Raw genomic sequence first — 17,074 nt, 5'->3', positions numbered from 1 at the left:
TATATGCTTCAAACCACATTCACTCTGATCCACATCGGGACTGTGCACAGACATGCTTCTAATAGATGCAATTCTAGTTGCCTGGAGGATTGCAAACAAAGATGGATATTGAGCAAGCAACTCCCTAGCAGGAGCCACCAACTGGGGTTGCCCATGTGAAACCTGCCAGATAATAGTTATGATTGCAGATTATTTCACAAGGCTGTGCTTGGGCACAGACACCATCAGGAGGGGACCGCAGCCGATTACCTTAGGGGCCAAAATGTAGGTTAAAATATTAAAACACGGGGTTTTCTCTCTGTGCAAAACAGAAGAGTGGGGCTACTCTGTACATTTGAAAAGGGAAAGCCGTATTTGAAATGCTCACCTGCCATTCATTAAGACGGTGTATGTATTAGGGCATCTATGGTAGAGTACAGAATACACTGCGGGAAGGAGCTCTCGGCTAAGCATTTACATTCAGGTATCTATTTTTCTCTCTTCTCCCTGGCTTCATGTGAATGGTCAACTCATGGTCAAGCCTGAGCCAAGAACTTATAGAAGTTCAAGCTGCAGCCACTTGGATCTAGACTGAACTGGCAATTTCCATCAATTCCTCCTCCCTTGTAAGAGCATAAGAATAGCCTGCTGGATCACACCAGTGGTCCATCGAGTTCAGCGTACTGTTCCATACAGCAGCCAATGAGGTGCCCCGGACAGCCACATAAGCAGGGCGTAAATGCCGAGGCCTTCCCTTGCTGCTGCTGCCAAGTACTGGTATTCAAAGGGCTGGAGGCTCCCTTCAACCACTCTGGCTAGTAGCCATTGATGGACCTCTCACACCTTCATGAACCTTTCTAACCCCGTTTTAAATCTATCTGTGCCCGTGCCATCCCAACCTCCACTGGCAGTGAATTCCACCGTTTAATTACTTATTGAGTAAAGAAGTATTTCCTTTTGTCTGTCCTAAACCTATTTCCCAACGATTTCATTGAGTGCCCCCAAGTTCTAATATTATGGGAGAGGGAGGAAAAGGTCCCTCTGTCCACTTTCTCCACCCCATGCATAATTTTATAAACCTCTGTCATGTGTCCCCTTAGAGGTATTTTTTTTCTAAACTGAATAGTCTCAGATTCTCCAGACTTTCCTCATGGGAAAGATGTTCCAACCCACTAAGCATCTTGGTTGCCCTTCTTTGTACTTTTCCAGCTCTGCAATATCCTTTTTGAAATACGGCAGCCAATAATGCACACATTATTCCAAGCGAGGCCAAACCATAGCTTTATTCAAGAGCATTGCAATATTGTCCGTTTTATTTTCAATCCTTTTCGAAATAATTCATAGCATGGAGTTTGCCTTTCATTGTTGCCGCACACCTTCCCACTGAAGGCCCCCACCCCCCATTTCATTTTCTCAGCCTTTTGTGAGACCAGTGAGAAGGGGAAGGAAGGAAAGTTCCATTCCTCTGATGGAAAATTTAGTCTGGTTCCAACTCAGTAGCTTTAAGTGACCGCACAAGCTGCTGAAGTCAGCAAACCATTCATGTGACAGGGGAAGAGAGAAAGAAAGCACTGCGTGGAGTCATGCCTGAACTCCTACCAAACGGAGAGGTCTTTTGAGTCCCATTCTGGTGAGGGAGGACCTTCCTTTTACAATATGAGACCCTGCAGCAAAACTGACCATGTCTCCTGCCTTTGCCCCCTCAGCCACTATGGGACAGCACCGTCTACCAAGAACATTCTGGAAGACATCAGCAACATGTTTGACGATCTAGCCGAGCAGCTGGATGCCATGTTGGATTGAGGGCGAGCCGCCTTCCAAGGCTGCAGGACTCAACTGATGGACAGCCTTTGACTAGGTGGCCCTGCAGCTACTTCTGTTCTGACCTCCTTTGCGGCACTTTGACATCCTGCTCACCTCACAGCTCCTACGGCGGCGGCAGAAGAGGAACAGTTGCTGGTGCAATGTCTAGCCAAGGTCAACTACAGCCAGCCTCTTGTGCCCAGTCTCCAAGACGGGGCGGAAGCAAGATGGGCTGGGAACACGTGCTGCATGCTAACTCCTTTTCCTTCCATGCAACAGAACCCTAAGAATTCATTGTTGCCAGCCACCACCAAGGAGCTGACTGAAAGCCCGCTTCTTGGACATGCTGCGGAGGAAAGGTTGATGCCAGAGAGCCTTTCTTGAGCGTCTGGCCTCTCCCCAAGGCCTCTTTGCTTCCTTTCGGAGCCCGTGTCTGTTCCTGCCTTTCCTCATTTACACATTGCCAACAGTACGTGGTCTCAGACGGTGACAGCAGGAAGGGTCCAGGCCCTCTCTCGACGACGAGGACCACAGCCTCTGTTGCCAAAGTGAAATAGGATTGGTAGTCTGGCACTTTGCAGAGCGAGGCAAGCCCTTGCTGCTTGTTTCTGAGACATCACAAGGGGAAGTGCCATGTAATGCAGGTGGACTGAAATCTGCCCCCCCCCCCTTCTCACAGTCTCCCCTTCTTCTTTTCTCCTTCCAAAAGCAGCTGGTCAGACTCAAAGCTCTCAGAAGAGCAAACTGGGTTCAACATTTCAATAACAAGATTTTCGGGGGACCTTCTTTGCCCAAGTACCGTGAACTCATTCATCCCACATGTGGTGGGAAAGGAGGGAGAGGTCTTCCACTTTCCCCCTGTTCATTTGTATCTGGGCAAGGAAATGCTGATTAGTGTTATCGTGTATATAGCGCCCTCTTGTGGCAAAGATTGTAAAAGCACACCTACCATGCTAAATGGCTGTCCAATATAACCATATGAAAAATTACTTTTTCCAGCCAGATGCTCTTCTCATGCCCTTTGTCCTATAGGGCACATATAGGACAGCATAAGGAGAACACTGCCTTTTCATAAAACGAACACTGGCAAAGCATGGGCAACTGACAAAGCCAGCTCCGGAGACCACTACTCTTTAGCAAGAGGCTAATTAAGCTCCTTGTCCATAGTAAGCCAAGTACCCCATTGCTTTTTGGAAAGACCGGGTGCAACAGGCAAACCACGTCCTTCGTGGTGTTCCACACTGAAGAGGAAGATCTTGTGCGTCTGAACACCATATATGTAAATAAGCCCACGATGGTGCCAACCCGGCCAAGAGAAAGGGGGGAAATTAGCACAATTATTACTTGTGTGCCATGTACTCTGAATGGAATAGAAACGACGAAGGAGCTATGTTTTTAAAAGGGAAATGTAAAATGCAAGTGGGAATGTATAGCTCAGTCCTGTGTCGGTACTGGAGGCATACGTGGTAATTCCAGTGTTTAGGATTAGAGCACCTGATCTTGGTATCATCGGGATGGCTTCTGCAGAGTCTCAATGTAGTTTTTAAAAAAGTTTTTAATGGATCATGGATTGAAGTTTGCCAACGTTGGCATTAACCTGGGAAGAGATTAAGTTTTGCTGGGGAAAGGTAAAAACAATAAGGTCCGGTTGTGTTTTAGCGATACAACAGGGCCTACTAATCTGGCTTTGGTGCAGGTAGTTTTTCTTTTTTGACTCCATTTCCATAGTAGAAAGTTGATTTGTTATTCTCTGGCTGATCACGACAGCCAGCAGGATAATTTAAGAAATAGCTGCAATCAGTGGCACTTTATAAAAAGGTTTTTAAAAGCTGTTTTTTAAAAAGGTTTGAATTTCACACTAGCTGACCAGGGATGAGTCCATTTTTTTTCACTGTCAATAAAACTGTAAATTTGTTTTGCTTGTTTTTTTTAAAAGAAATGTATATATTTTTAAGGTGTGGTTTGTTAGATACTAACCAGAGTGCTGTTGTATTTTAGTGTCTGGGATGGAATCACATTACTGTCTGAGCCACTAGGGTGCCGTAAAATGCTGTTCTTGTTATCACTAATGAGAGAAATCCAACCTATTTTTGTTTTTCCAGAGAAGGCTTATTTTTTAAGAACTAGTTCTTTATTGTAAAAGATACTGTATGCTGTGTAAATTATGTATGGATGCGAAGGTGTCTAACCAACCTTGGTCACTTCTTCATTCAGAAGGAAGCGTGCTGGGGATGTTACTCCAGGCAAACACCAGAGAGGCAGGTTTAAACCATCTGGTCAGTTGATTAGAATCATGAGTTCTTGTATTCCACTAACAACAGTTGCAACTTAATGGTATTAAACACCAGGAACTGTTTTCCCCTTTTGATGCTTGTGCTTGATTTGCTTAGCCTCTTTTCCATCAGTTCCAATTCAGCATATGCATGTTTCTTTGTTTTAATTAATACAGCGGTTACCTCCCAAGGAAAGATCTTAAAAATCATTTTTGGAAATCGCTAAGAGTCGGTTTTCACTGTACAGGTTGGCTGTGGCAATCACAGTACAAAATATCTCATCAAATGTGAAGTGCCTGCATGTGCACGGGGGGGGGGGGGGGGAAGCGCTCCCTTCACTTCTTGGTGTATTTTGTCGATACTGACAAAAAGTATGTGCACACAATGAAAATCAGCCCTGAATATTCCAGCCAAGTGATGTGAGGTGGCGCAATAAAACCTCATCACCACAAATAATTTCAATTGTCCCCATAGCTTATTTTATCCCCCGTTACCCCCATTTCCATAAGCCCTTGCAAGTCAGAAGAAAGAAAAAGCAGTGTTTAATCAAGAAGATACTGGGAGGAAGCTGTTTTGCAGAAGAAAGGAAGCTGGCCCGTACCACAATATTGTACAGTTAGGAGAACCACAAATAAAAGTGGCTACCGAGACAGAGCTGGCATAGCGGCTGTGAGCGTGCTTCTGAAAGTCACAGTTCACATCTTTGCTTTGTCTACACCAGTCCCACCCACCTCCTCTTGCAAAGCCAATTACGCAAGCAATGCCTTGGATGGATCTTGTGCAAGTGAATAATGCAGTGACGTACATGTCCAGCTTGCTTGCTTGCGAGAGAGTGCACAAGAGCCTCCCAAGTATACGGTATCAAAGACAATGGTTTATTGCCATTCTCATCAAGTGCTCTGTGTTACTTTTTATACAATTTACAAGTTTTAATACAAATCTATTTCTTTACATACGTCCAAAAAGGATTCTTTAAAATATAAAATATACACCATTTAAAAACAGTTGGATGGAGAAAATTCATTCCGAAAGGCGTGCCCATGCTTTTCTGAAACCCTGGCTGGCCATCGAGGAAGAGGCCGGGAGTGAGGTGATAAGAGACAGCAGACAGCAGAGAGGCTCAATTACGCATGATTCAACTCTGAGAGAGTACAATCAAGAGGGAAGGGAAAATGTGTATGAGAAACATTTCTAGAGTAGTCAAACATCACAAGTCCATTCTCTCACAAGGCAATTGTCTGATGTAGGGTTTTTTTTTTACCTTTTCCAATTGCCCAAGAAAATTTCTGTCGCAAAGGGCTCGAGGTGTTTAGGACTCCCAGTTAGTTCAGGAAGAGGAAAGGCAAGGGTGGCTGCTGAAATGTAACAGCTAAAATAAACTCCTCTCTCTTAAACCAGTACAGCTTCCAAATAAAGAATATCCCCTTCCCCCACCCCTAGGGTTGCCAGGTCCCGCCCCACCCCAAGCGGGAGATGGGAGGCCTGGCATCTACCTGGTCTTCTCTGGGTCGCACGCGTGCTCCCAGCCCGTACAATGATGTCACTGCTGGGAAGTGACATAATTGTACGGGCAGAGGGGCACCCTGGGAGTGCTCCTGTGCTCTGCAGGGGGCCGAATCGGCTTGATTTGAGCCTGATCTGGGCTGGATGGGGCTGCTGAGGAGTGTGGGAGTGCTTCCCCGCTCCACATCAGCCCAATCCAGGTTGATTCAGCCTGGATCAGGCTGCTGTGGAGCACAGGAGTGTTGCAGAGCTCCACAGCAGCCCGATCTGGTCCCCATCCAGGCCACTTTGACCCCGATTTGACCCTGATTTGGCCTGGCTTGGGCCTCTGTGGCATGCAAGAGTGTGCTGCGTGGCCCAGGAGCACACCCCAGGAGGCGCGTCCCCCCTGCCAGCCAAGTAAGTGAAGGCAGGGGGAGGGTGGGAGCTGGAGATCCCCCGCCCCCAGCGGGGGACTGGCAATCCTACCCACCCCATTAAACTTGGTTGAAGATTCAAGGTCCAAGTTGGATGCAAATGAAGCTCCTTTCACAGCCTTCAGAGGCACACCCTGGCCCATTGAAGCCAAATGTGATTCTGACATTAGCAGAGGATTGTAGGCACACGGGGAGTTAAGTAAAATGGCTGAACCGGAGCACACTCCCTACAGCTCACTGCCCCTGAATTCCCAGATCATATATTCCACTGTAAGCTAGACCTTTAGCTATTGGGAACAGCAACATTGAAAAAGGGAGTGGCAGGGTTGTTTTTAAACAATTTCCAGACAATAAACTATTTAAAAATCAAATCCAAGCTACTGATTAGATTCCCAGCCAATGTGCACAACAAAACTTTGGAGAACTTTATCTCTGCATATGAACTGAATGTACATAAATCTGGTGTTAACACAAGTTTTTAAAAATCCCCTAGTAATCAAATATCTCCTGTCCCCAAACCTTAATGAAATCCAGCAAGAAAAACTTTATACTTTGGGCCTCATCTGGTTTTCATCTGAAAAATTTAAATGACATTTGCTCACTGAAGGATAAAGTATCATACACATAGAGGATCTCTTTAACCACAACCAAATATATACTTAGTATTTCTTCTGGTTTGTTTAGAGTTTAGCATGTTCAGTAACAATAGGCCAGTGCTTGCAAGCATATTTCGCATCTGAGGTAAGTGGGATTGGTCTGGGCCAAACCCTCAGGGAGCGTGAATACCTGAAGTCAGTATACACTATCCCAAAATATGCATGTCCCAGTATTCTAAGTGGGACCACAGATCTGGCTGGGAAAGAGGCTGTTGCTTGACTGCAGACAAAGCAATATGGAGAAGAAAAGTTGGCCAGCAGAGGTAGCTCAGTTTTTTGTCCTGCCAAAAGAGAACATCTGGAATTTACACCCCATGGCTGAAATTTGGCAGGTGAGGAAGATGGATTGAGGATGACATGGATCCTCAGCAGTGCTGGGCAGATACCCTTACGATGGACTCTATCTTAAGGGAACAAGTCTTAGAACTTGACCAACCAGGCTTCAGAAGGGGTGCTCCAAAAGTTTAGGGTAACCCCAAGATTCAGCTAAGGGGTTTCACCTACTGGTGGACCCTAAGGTTCCCGGCCCAGCCCCTAACAGGGCATGTGGTACACAGCTGAGCAGCAACTCTGGATCATAAGGCTGAGAAGGGCCAGGGCCAAGACAGACAAATGTTTGTAAGACCTCTGGCCCTGCAGATCTAAAGGAACACAGAAAGGTTTATAAATGAATGAAGATGGATTATTTGCCCTGGCACTGATGGCAACCATTAGAGCCAGAGAAGGGAAGCTGGAGATCTACGACTACTCTGTTCATTTAAACTATTACAAATGGCAGCTGTGGGAAGGGGGATTTGGATCAATGACATAAACACCAGGCTAGGAGTTGGAGGGGGGTAGATTTAACCTCTTTTCACAGTATTCCCCCCCCCCCATTTAAATCAGGTCCCAGGAGATGCTATTTGTCTCAGTAGGGAAAACACTATACATTCCCTATCAAGGCAAACAGCACCTCTGAGTAGCCAATTTACACCAGGAAAAGGGAACAAACAGTGGAGAAACCCCTCTCACCCTGTACTGTGGCCCCAAACTGAACTGATCTCACCCCTGCAAATAATGGCTGTTATCTGTAGGAGTTTAAAAACGGGAGCTCTGAGCATGGGATATGAGCCCATCTACCTTCATTAGCTTGCCCCCATCCCCATTCTGAAGAGCTGGTGAAAGATACATTTCATAGCATGATGGAAACAAAACTGCAGAACCAGAATGTACCTAACTTGGCTTGTGCTTTAGAGCTGACAATCCCACCACTGCTGCAAACCCTTTGGCAAGTGGGCTGGTTACCATTCCGACCCCTGCCAGAAGACCCACAATTGCCAACAGACTCCAGGGAAGCCAGAAACAGGCTTGGAACATTTCAGGCTCTCCAATGCCAAGCCATAAGAAGTCCTCAGGCTGAACTGGCTCCAGTAGCATTCAGGTCAATTTGGCATACGGGTGGGCGAGTCAAGGGAAGAAGCCTGTTGAGCCACCGTTAGGGAAGGTACAAAAAAAGGGGACAACCTCCAACAGAGCAACTTCTTTGCAAGCAACCAGCAGCAGGACAGAAAAAGATGCTGGTTAGGTAGAAACATACATGCATACTCAGCTGTATGTTTTTAAATGCTGGCACGGTTCACCCAATTGGAACAAGAGCGAGAACCTGCTTCTTGAAGGAGGTGCATCGGCTTGGCAGGTTCAAGATGCAACTGAGCAACCCAAGACGGGAAGAGAGGTCCAGCCACATCTGTCACTCCCCAAGAAAAGGGCAGCTTGTAAACACTCTCCTCTTCCTACAGAAGAGAGTCACAGTCAGTCCAAACACAGGCCTCTTGTGGGGCAGTTTGTCTTCCAAGCGCGTACCAGCCCATGAGTTCTCATGATCTCCTCCTAGTTCCTAGATTCTCTCAAGGTCTATCCAACTGCATGCCAATGCAATCACAATAAGAAATGCTTGGCTTTCACCGGGGAAATTAAAAAAAACGACCCTGCAGTGCATGTGTCAAAAGACAGAAATCTAGTGCTGAATCATGTTAGTGTTGAGCATTAGATTGCCTAATGATGACCATACAGTTACCCTTTTCCATAACGGATGCTCCCGCTCTGGGACTAAAGAGCCTGCCCTGTTAACTCTGTATTATACACTTACATCCTACACGATTTCTATAGGACATCCTGTCTGCACAGCCGGTTTTCCTCTCTTTGAACAAATCTCCATGTACTTCTTCCAAGCATGCTGCAACCCTGCTCATCTTCCACCAGAGGGCAGTGTCATCATTGCAAAGAGGAAGGCTTTTGCGTGACCACCGAGGAGGGACTTGCCGGCACAGGCAGCCAGCGGGAAGGGCAGCCTCTTCCAGGCTCCCTTGGAGGAAATGTTCCATGCTCCCCAGAACTGCCAGGGCCATGGTATGCCACCAGACATGAACAGAAGAGACCACAAAGTGGTGAGCAAAGTAGGGAGGAGGGGACAATGGGAAAGTATTGTTACGAGAAAAAAAAACACATCAAATGGGAATTCCTTGCATACAGCCATCTGGGATCCACATCAGCCTGATGGATCCCAAAGAATGCCTAAGGAAGAGGTGCTGAAATAAATAAAAGGAACAACAGCAGTCTGTCTGCACTGACGCTTTGTGCTGGTCTCCTGCTGTAGGTGTCCATCTCCCAGTGGCTCGTCTCTACTGATCCTGCAGCGGCCAGAGGGTCTTTGTCCTCTCTCTCACCCAGCAAAGTGTCAAGGGGCAATGTGGGAAAGGAACATGCAGCCCTCAGCCCCCACAAACAGCACCTCCTACTGGTGGGGATTAGAACGGAGAATTCATGCCCAGCTTGGTTTCAAATTGCAGCTTCTGCCTCTTCTGGTAACGTACTCGGACCCTGGAAAGACAGGAAGAAGGGAGCACCAGGTAAAGGAGAAATTAAGGGCTGCCTTGCTGAATCAACCCAAGGGTCTATCTAGTCCAGCAGCCTGTCTACCACGGGATCTAATCAGATGCCCTAGAAGGCCTACAGGAGCAGCACCGAAGCCAATCTTTCTCCGTCTTGAAACTCCCACACTGTGGTTTACTTCAAAGATTTTCATACTGTGCCCAAGGGAATCTTGGGGCTCTTCAGAAGCTTATCAGGGGATTTCTCAATGGCAAGTAATGGTAGATAGACTTCGCTGGAGAACAAGCTGCTAGTCACCACAGGGGGCTCTGGGATGCATTCACAGTTCACACATTTGAAGAGATTGTGAGGAATAACAATTCTGGCCACAAACGAAACAAGTGTATGAGTTTAAAAAGCATTTCACAGAATCCACTGCCGATAAAGAAGGAAAGTTTGAAAAATACTGTGTGTGTTCCGCACCCTCTGCCTCACAACCCTACTGCATAATGCACAATTTGACAAGAGATTTGGCCTTCTGTTTCATCTTTAAAAAAACAAAACCAAAAACCTTCCAGCCACCATGGCCACATAGGTGCGCACAGATGAGAGCCTCCTTGAGAGGAAACACCACAGGCCACAGGATGGAACATGGCTGCCTTGAAGCCACAGCTTCCTCCCAAGCTCTCATTTCCTGCCCCCTGACAGTGCTTCTTCCTTTTCCCTTGTTGTCTACTATCCCAGTTTTTACTAAAATATTATTTTGTTTGGTAGAAGCAGGACCACTGATTCAGGTGATCAGGACAGCCTTTGCAAAGGAGAGGATTTGGGCCTCCTTGGCACAAGAAGTTTGCCATTGTTTATGTTTTGGCACACAGTACCCTGTGCTGATATCACTATTGCTGACGATAAGATACCAGACACCTGCTTTGCCGTGAGAAAGAGCAGGGAGCTGAAGCTTATTTCTCTACAAACTTGCACACAAGAGGACATTTTTACCAAGAGTCAGCTTTCCTGAAAACAATTCTAGAGTTTTTGAAAAGAAAAACCTTGCTACAATTCTCTTGCAGGATTTTACAGCTTTGCAAAGACTGATAAGAATCTAACACCTGCCAAAGCTGAGGGGGGGGGAGGTGTCTGTGGCTGCAGAATAGGAAGCCCTAGCTTGTCCTCAGTCTTGCCTCCTCCAGTTGCCCTCTACACTTACAAATGCCCTCAGTGTTTTCTCCACACCTTTGGAATAGACATATTCAAGTTCTAAAGCATCTAGACTCCTAGTTTAGACAAAATAAGCACTGGCTTATTATTTTAATTTACAGAACCCTGGATGGGATCATTTGGATGCAGAAATCAAGCAAACTACATCGAATCTCTCTTCTACACATGACAGCTATCCTAATTAAAAAATATATTCTCATCTTTTTAAAGTCTGCCCAGGGAAGGGGCATCACCTTTCTATCCACTGTAATAGTTAAGAATGGTAGCTCCATGTTCAGAGGCAAATTCAGATCGGCAACAAGAAGAGAAGGGGATTCCTTCTGTTTTGATCCTGACTCTGCTGGGCAGGGCTACCAAGATTTTGTAGTGCCTGAACACCATCAGGAGGACTTTCAAAAGCATTCAGCCTTATGTGCATTTCTCTGTCTTTCACATTACAGGCAAAAAGTGAAGGGAACTCATCAAGAAAAGCATCTGAAGACAATTCTATTCTTCCCATAATTTACTACTTGTTCATTTCAATAGCTCTATAGGAGACAGGTGCCTGGAGAGCCTGGACTTTAACAGGCAAATCCCTCCTGGATTCCCTGGAATGCCCAATTAAAAGAATTATAGAAAACATAAGTCAGTCTTGTGCCTTGTTTGGCATTACCACCAAAGCCAAACTGTGACGATGGGCATCCGGGTGACGTTGGGCCCTTGGGTGGTTCTAGCAAGGCATCGCCTCTTCACAGCCGCAGTCTGCATCTTGCAATCCACATACACCAACTAGCGAGTGCTTTGGCATGGGCGACTCACATGGCACACAACACTCCAACCTGCAGATGGGGTGACCACCACAGCAGTGCACAAGGCACAGGCTGGTGACTCTGCAAGGAAGGCCAACATGGGCCTCGTTTGCACATCTCTCTTTCCGGGAGGGGTGTAGAGAAGTTTATCCTGCTCTCCTGTCTGCTTTAAAATGTCAAAGTGGAAGCAGAAGAAGTGTCCATGCTGTTGTATCCTAAAAGAAGCTCCACCAAGGGCTGGCATGGTATTGTGCTCGTGAGAACAAGTTGTTAGCTGAGCAGTTGCCATTCCAATCTCAATGCAGCCACAATCACATTTCAAGGCCTTAAGGCAAGCCATTCTTCTCAGACTCCCACCCCTTTCGTACTATGAAGCTAATTATGATGGACTTGCAATACTGGGGTATACATTATCTCAAAAATGTATGTGAAATCGTATGAAAACTTGGGAAAGAACTATATAAAGTACTCAGGCCCTCTTACTATATAAAGTGCTATATAAAGTACTATATAAAGTGCTATATAAAGTGCTCCCTGCCTGCTCATGTAGCTTCTTACCTGATTTCATGGAGTTTGACAGACTCATTGATGATCACAACAAGAATGAGCGAGAGCAAGCCCAGAAGCCAGGAGGTCATGGGGATATCATCCATTTTGTAGGCCACGGGAGACTTGAGGTTTACCCAGAGCTTCAAGTCCAGGAGGGTTTGGGCAACCTGGCCCAGCAACCTGCCACAAACAGAGCAAGACTTGGTTGTGCGAATGGCTTGGCCCCTCACAAGGTTTCTGTCCCAGCATGCCGCCCCTCACTATGCATCCTCTTTGCATTGGCAATCAAATGGAATCTGCCAGTGGCGGAATGGATCACCTAAGGCAGTAAACATATAGGCAAAAATCGGCAATTTCCTGGTTGCAAAACTGGGAAGTTTGGAAATATTCAGAGGTAAGGCGGCCAAGCCAAAGAGGTACAAGGCAAGTTCTGAGGCTATAAGTAAGCCAGAGGGAGACAGAAGGACAGTGATAAAGAATGTCTGAAGAACACTGAGATGCCTAGAAGAAAAATGGGCAATGGGCGAAAAAAAAGAAATGTTTGTTATAGAACAAGGAACAGGACTGGCAAGGATGAACAGATCCAGCTCCTCCGAAGAATCAGAAGACAATACTCACACCACCACCACCGTCAGGGTCCACCAGATGTTAGTAAATGGGCTTTTTTTCCACAGTGGTTTGGTGCGATGGACGTGGGTGACAGATATAAACACTGTGAAGAAAAAAAATGCTTTTATCAGCAGCCTTACAAGGGGGCTTTATACCACTGTGTAGAGAGAGTGGCGATCTTTGATCTCAATGCCCAAGAGAACAGACCTCAAGGTTACCCTACTATAACCTTAAGCACAAAAGCCCAGAGAGACTTTCCAAACACAGGCCGGGCCACTGGTGCTCAGTCCTAACGGCCTCTTGCTACATCACAGAAGTCACAACCATTCAAATTCTCAGCAAGGACTACTGTTGTCATTTTCTAGCGCTTAACCTTGAAAACATTATTGATGCAACTTAGCTACCTGATCTGTACTTTTGGGGTAGAATTCAGAGAAAAGTGGCTCTAGAATCTTTTCTTCTCAGGACACTTACACCTGAACAGTAGTAAACAGTGTTTCCAAAGTACAGTCGCTTACCACTTAAAATGTACTTTTTATTTTTAAAAGCACTTTCATAGGGGAAAAAAACAACAGAAATCTATGGATTTTTACCATTTGGGTTTTTTTTTAATTAAGAAAACAGTGATTGAGGGAACCATTGTTAAGTATTCTGGATACAGTCCTCCATGACAACCAGCTAAAAAACGCCCCCACACAGTGGGGCATTTTTACCCCTAGATACCCTGGAGAATTTGGTTTGGGTGGAAATATACCTCAAATGCAATGCGTGTCACTTTTTTCAGAAGATGGGTTACTAAACTAACAAAATAGTAAAGAGTCCAGTAGCACCTTTAAGACTAACCAACTTTACTGTAACATAAGCTTTTGAGAGCCACAGCTCTCTTCGTCAGATGCTGTGGTCCTCAAAAGCTTATGCTACAATAAAGTTGGTTAGTCTTAAAGGTGCTACTGGACACTTTACCATTTTGCAATTACAGACTAACACGGCTAACTCCTCTGGATCTAAACTGACAAACAATTTTAAAACAGCTATTGTTTTACAGTTGCCCAAAGGAAATAAATTTACAAGGCAATTAACAGTTGTTAATGTATTCAATGTCAGTGCCCTTGCACAAGATTCATTTATTTCGATGGAGTTGAAGCAGGAGGCCTTTCTAGCCTATAGAACCTAGTGGGAAAATGACTAGAGGGGACACAGATGGCCATAATGCACCACCTTTCCTTGCCAGCTTCCCACGCTCATCCCTTGCAATACTGAAAGTGATTCAGCAAGTGATGGAACCAGGGCTTTTTTTCCTGGGAAAAGAGGTGGTAGAACTCCGTGGGTTGCCCTCGGAGAAAATGGTCACATGGCTGGGGGCCCCGCCCCCTGATCTCCAGACAGAGGGGAGCTGTGGCGCGGAGGGCAATCTAAACTCCCCTCTGTCTGGAGATCAGGGGGTGGGGCCACCAGCCATGTGACCATTTTCAAGCACTTCCGGAACTCCGTTCCACCGCGTTCCTGCTGAAAAAGAGCCCTGGATAGAACATAAATAGGGGGGACATGACACCTGATCTAGTCATGAGCTCTAGTTCGTTCCAAGAGGATTAGTCACTGACTTGGTCTAAGCCATTATAAGGGACTGGAGAAGAGAACATTGTAGTTTCCTTCCAACCTCATGAATGGCATATTTTACAAGGTTGCTGATTATGCTGGACAAGTAAAACAATGTCACAACAATCCTGTGAGATACATTTTTATTTATTTTATTTACTTCATTTATACCCTGCCTTTCTTCTCAATAGGGACCGAGAGTGGATTACAACATTCTCTCCTCCTTGACAACAGCCCTGTGAGTATGACTGGCCCAAGGTCACCCAACAAGTTTCCATGGCAGAGTGAGGATTTGAACCTGTCTCTCTCAGATCCCAGTCTGATACTTTAACCACTACACCTCATTTCGCTGAGAAAGAATCATGCCGCTTTACTACACCACCTCCTGCGAGGAGCTCTTGCCCATCACAGTGAGCAACAACAAAAAAGAAGTCGCTTACCAGTATGTAAGACAATCATTCCAGCGGTGAGCTTCTGAGACAGGAGAAGAATGTTGGAAAAGGATCCAAACCAATCAGGAGCTCCTTCTACATGACTGGAAGTGTAAATAACATCATCGTCATCAAGAAGAAGAAGAAGAAGAAGAAGAAGAAGAAGAAGAAGAAGAAGAAGAAGAAGAAGAAGAAGAAGAAGAAGAAGAAGAAGAAGAAGAAGAAGAAGAAGAAGAAGCACAGAAAATGCCACTGGATAAGTTAAACTCTAAAAAATATAGAATCAACTCCATTTAAACAGGGAACATAGAACTAGTGAGCTATTAGCAAGCTCTTGTGGGCTTTAGAATTCCAGCAAAAGGCTTTCATTGTGGTGGCAGAACAACTTGGAAGCTTGTACCCTCCACTACCAAATTTATTTATTTAGAAGGTTTTTATCCCAGCTTTCAGCCTGACCAGAGCTAACAAGGCGGCTATGAGTGAAGTAGGCAAGTCTGTAGCTGCCTTCTGCAGATTCTTCACTATACACCCCACTGCCAGCAAAAAGAGACAACCAATGCACACGGGGAGTAGAAAGGTGCCCATGTGCCATCAGTAACATTATGGGCTTTCTCCAATAGTCGCAACAGCAACACAAATATCTATTGCAGTGATGAACAACCAAGATGGGGGAATGACAGAAGTGGAGTGACAAAGTCTACATCATGCCAGGGGGTTTGATTCCCAGAGAACCGCTGGGACCTGTGTGGCAGTAAGGACCCTGCAATAGGGCAAAGATGATGTCTAATGAAGAATCTAGAAAGTTCAAGATATATTTTTTAAAAGGAGAAAAAGTCTGTAATCTTTATTGTTTTTAAAAAAACCCGTAGGTTCTAAAAGATTAGAAACCGCATTTAGAGACATCAGCTGAACTCTTTTAAAACTAAGATGGGTAGCCGTGTTAGTCTGTCTCTAGCAGTGGAAAAGAGCAAGAGTCCAGTAGCACCTGTAAGACTAACAAAATTTGTGGTAGGGTATGAGCTTTCCTGAGCCACAGCTTACTTCTTCAGATACCTGAAGAAGTGAGTATCTGAAGAAGTGAGCTGTCATGAAAGCTCATACCCTAATTTTGTTAGTCTTATAGGGGCTACTGGACTCTTACTCTTTTCCTTTTAAAACTGTTATTCATGTATTTATTGCAAGCCATCTTGAGCTTTTTTAAATATAAAGGTGGGAAATCTTCAAATAAAAATTCTGTTTATAAAAGCAGAGGGGAACTAGTAAAGTCTCTCTCTCACACATATGCACGCTCACTCCAAACAGCATCCCACAACTCCCATCCCTTCTTCCCCAATCTTTGGGGAAATACTGGAACAAGCGTTATCAACAAATATTATCAACAAAATCCCACTGAGTAGCCTCGTTACAGTGCTGGTGGTGGGGAGTAAGCTGAAGTATGCAAATTACTTCCACTCGGAAGGGAAGGCAACTGGGAAGCCCTCAACTATCTGAAGACAACCTGGGGCTTGTTAGGGCCACACTCGTAGCCTGGGGCTTGCAGCCTATGGCTCTGCATGAACTAGGCCAGCAGAACCAGCACCAGCCTATGACAGTCTTCTCATTCATCATCTGCCTCAAAAGTGTACCAAGGGTTCGCTATGCATCTTTGTTTAAATTATACAATCGGTGCATTTTTGTTATGCAAGTTGTTTCCGAGTCTGCAGGGTGGGAGAAAAAACAGGGAAAAAATTATGAAATGAAATAAGACATGCATGGCTGACTTATTTAGATGGCAGCATTTAGGAACTCTGGTACAGAAGCAGACCCTGGCTGGTTCTTACCTGTCCAGCATGACTGAGGTGCAGCCTGTGACATTGAAGGCAGAGGAATTGAAGTTTGCACAGTAGTCTTGCAGCGTATAGCCAAAGCAAGCCAAGCAGGAGCAGATGGTGAGGCTGAATTTCAGCAGAAAGCAGAATAAGAAGTAGTGCTGGGTCTGGAACATTACCGAGAAGATCACAGTTCATTACCAAGTCATTGCTATGACCCCATAGCTCCTGCCCTGGCCCTCACATTCAACAGTTTTAGTGAAAATGGCCTGCCTACCAGCAGCGCTGTCATATACCAGAAGCCTCTACCAGAAGTAGGTATCATGAGACACGTGGCTCCTGGTGACCCACATCTCCAAGCCCAATCCCTCCAGGAACATCTATATTAGCCCCAGGTTATCCATCTGGAATTCTTCTGCCAGTCCTGAGAGGGAAAACAGCTTCTGCTGGTGCTTCTCTTCCTCTCACAGCTATTTCACCTGAGAAAGTGCCTGAGAGCAGCACGGCTTCTCTTTAGGGATTATCCTTTTTACCTCAGACATACTCTGTCTTTTTTACCTCAGACATACCCTCTCTCCCTCTCATCTAGCCCATC

The 17,074-nt window shown here is 45.5% G+C and overlaps 2 protein-coding genes across 6 annotated transcripts in view; one reads left to right on the top strand and one right to left on the bottom strand.

The window, feature by feature from the left end:
* CASKIN2 (CASK interacting protein 2) overlaps nt 1-4,146 on the top strand; it is a 115,931-nt gene extending 111,785 nt beyond the window's left edge. For both annotated transcript variants that reach the window (XM_054976181.1, XM_054976180.1), the window contains one exon: nt 1,686-4,146. In XM_054976181.1, coding sequence (XP_054832156.1) covers nt 1,686-1,782 — 97 coding nt within the window. In that variant the 3' untranslated portion in view covers nt 1,783-4,146. The remainder of the gene's footprint in view (nt 1-1,685) is intronic.
* Nucleotides 4,147-4,909: 763 nt separating this feature from the next.
* The window catches only part of TMEM94 (transmembrane protein 94), a 110,210-nt gene continuing 98,045 nt past the window's right edge, over nt 4,910-17,074 (bottom strand). For 2 of the 4 annotated variants that reach the window (XM_054977251.1, XM_054977253.1), the window contains 5 exons: nt 16,492-16,646; nt 14,681-14,775; nt 12,654-12,747; nt 12,045-12,215; nt 4,910-9,489 (listed from right to left, as the gene is read on the bottom strand). In XM_054977251.1, the coding sequence (XP_054833226.1) occupies nt 9,417-9,489; nt 12,045-12,215; nt 12,654-12,747; nt 14,681-14,775; nt 16,492-16,646 (588 nt within the window). In that variant the 3' untranslated portion in view covers nt 4,910-9,416. Of the gene's footprint in view, nt 9,490-12,044; nt 12,216-12,653; nt 12,748-14,680; nt 14,776-16,199; nt 16,369-16,491; nt 16,647-17,074 lie in introns of those variants that run through there. The other 2 variants (XR_008596866.1, XM_054977254.1) reach the window with 2 other exon arrangements.

This window comes from Eublepharis macularius, chromosome 4 (genome assembly GCF_028583425.1).
Source record: "Eublepharis macularius isolate TG4126 chromosome 4, MPM_Emac_v1.0, whole genome shotgun sequence".
Lineage (NCBI taxonomy): Eukaryota > Metazoa > Chordata > Lepidosauria > Squamata > Eublepharidae > Eublepharis > Eublepharis macularius.
Note: the sequence above shows the minus strand (reverse complement) of the source record. Positions and strands in the feature narration are given on the sequence as shown.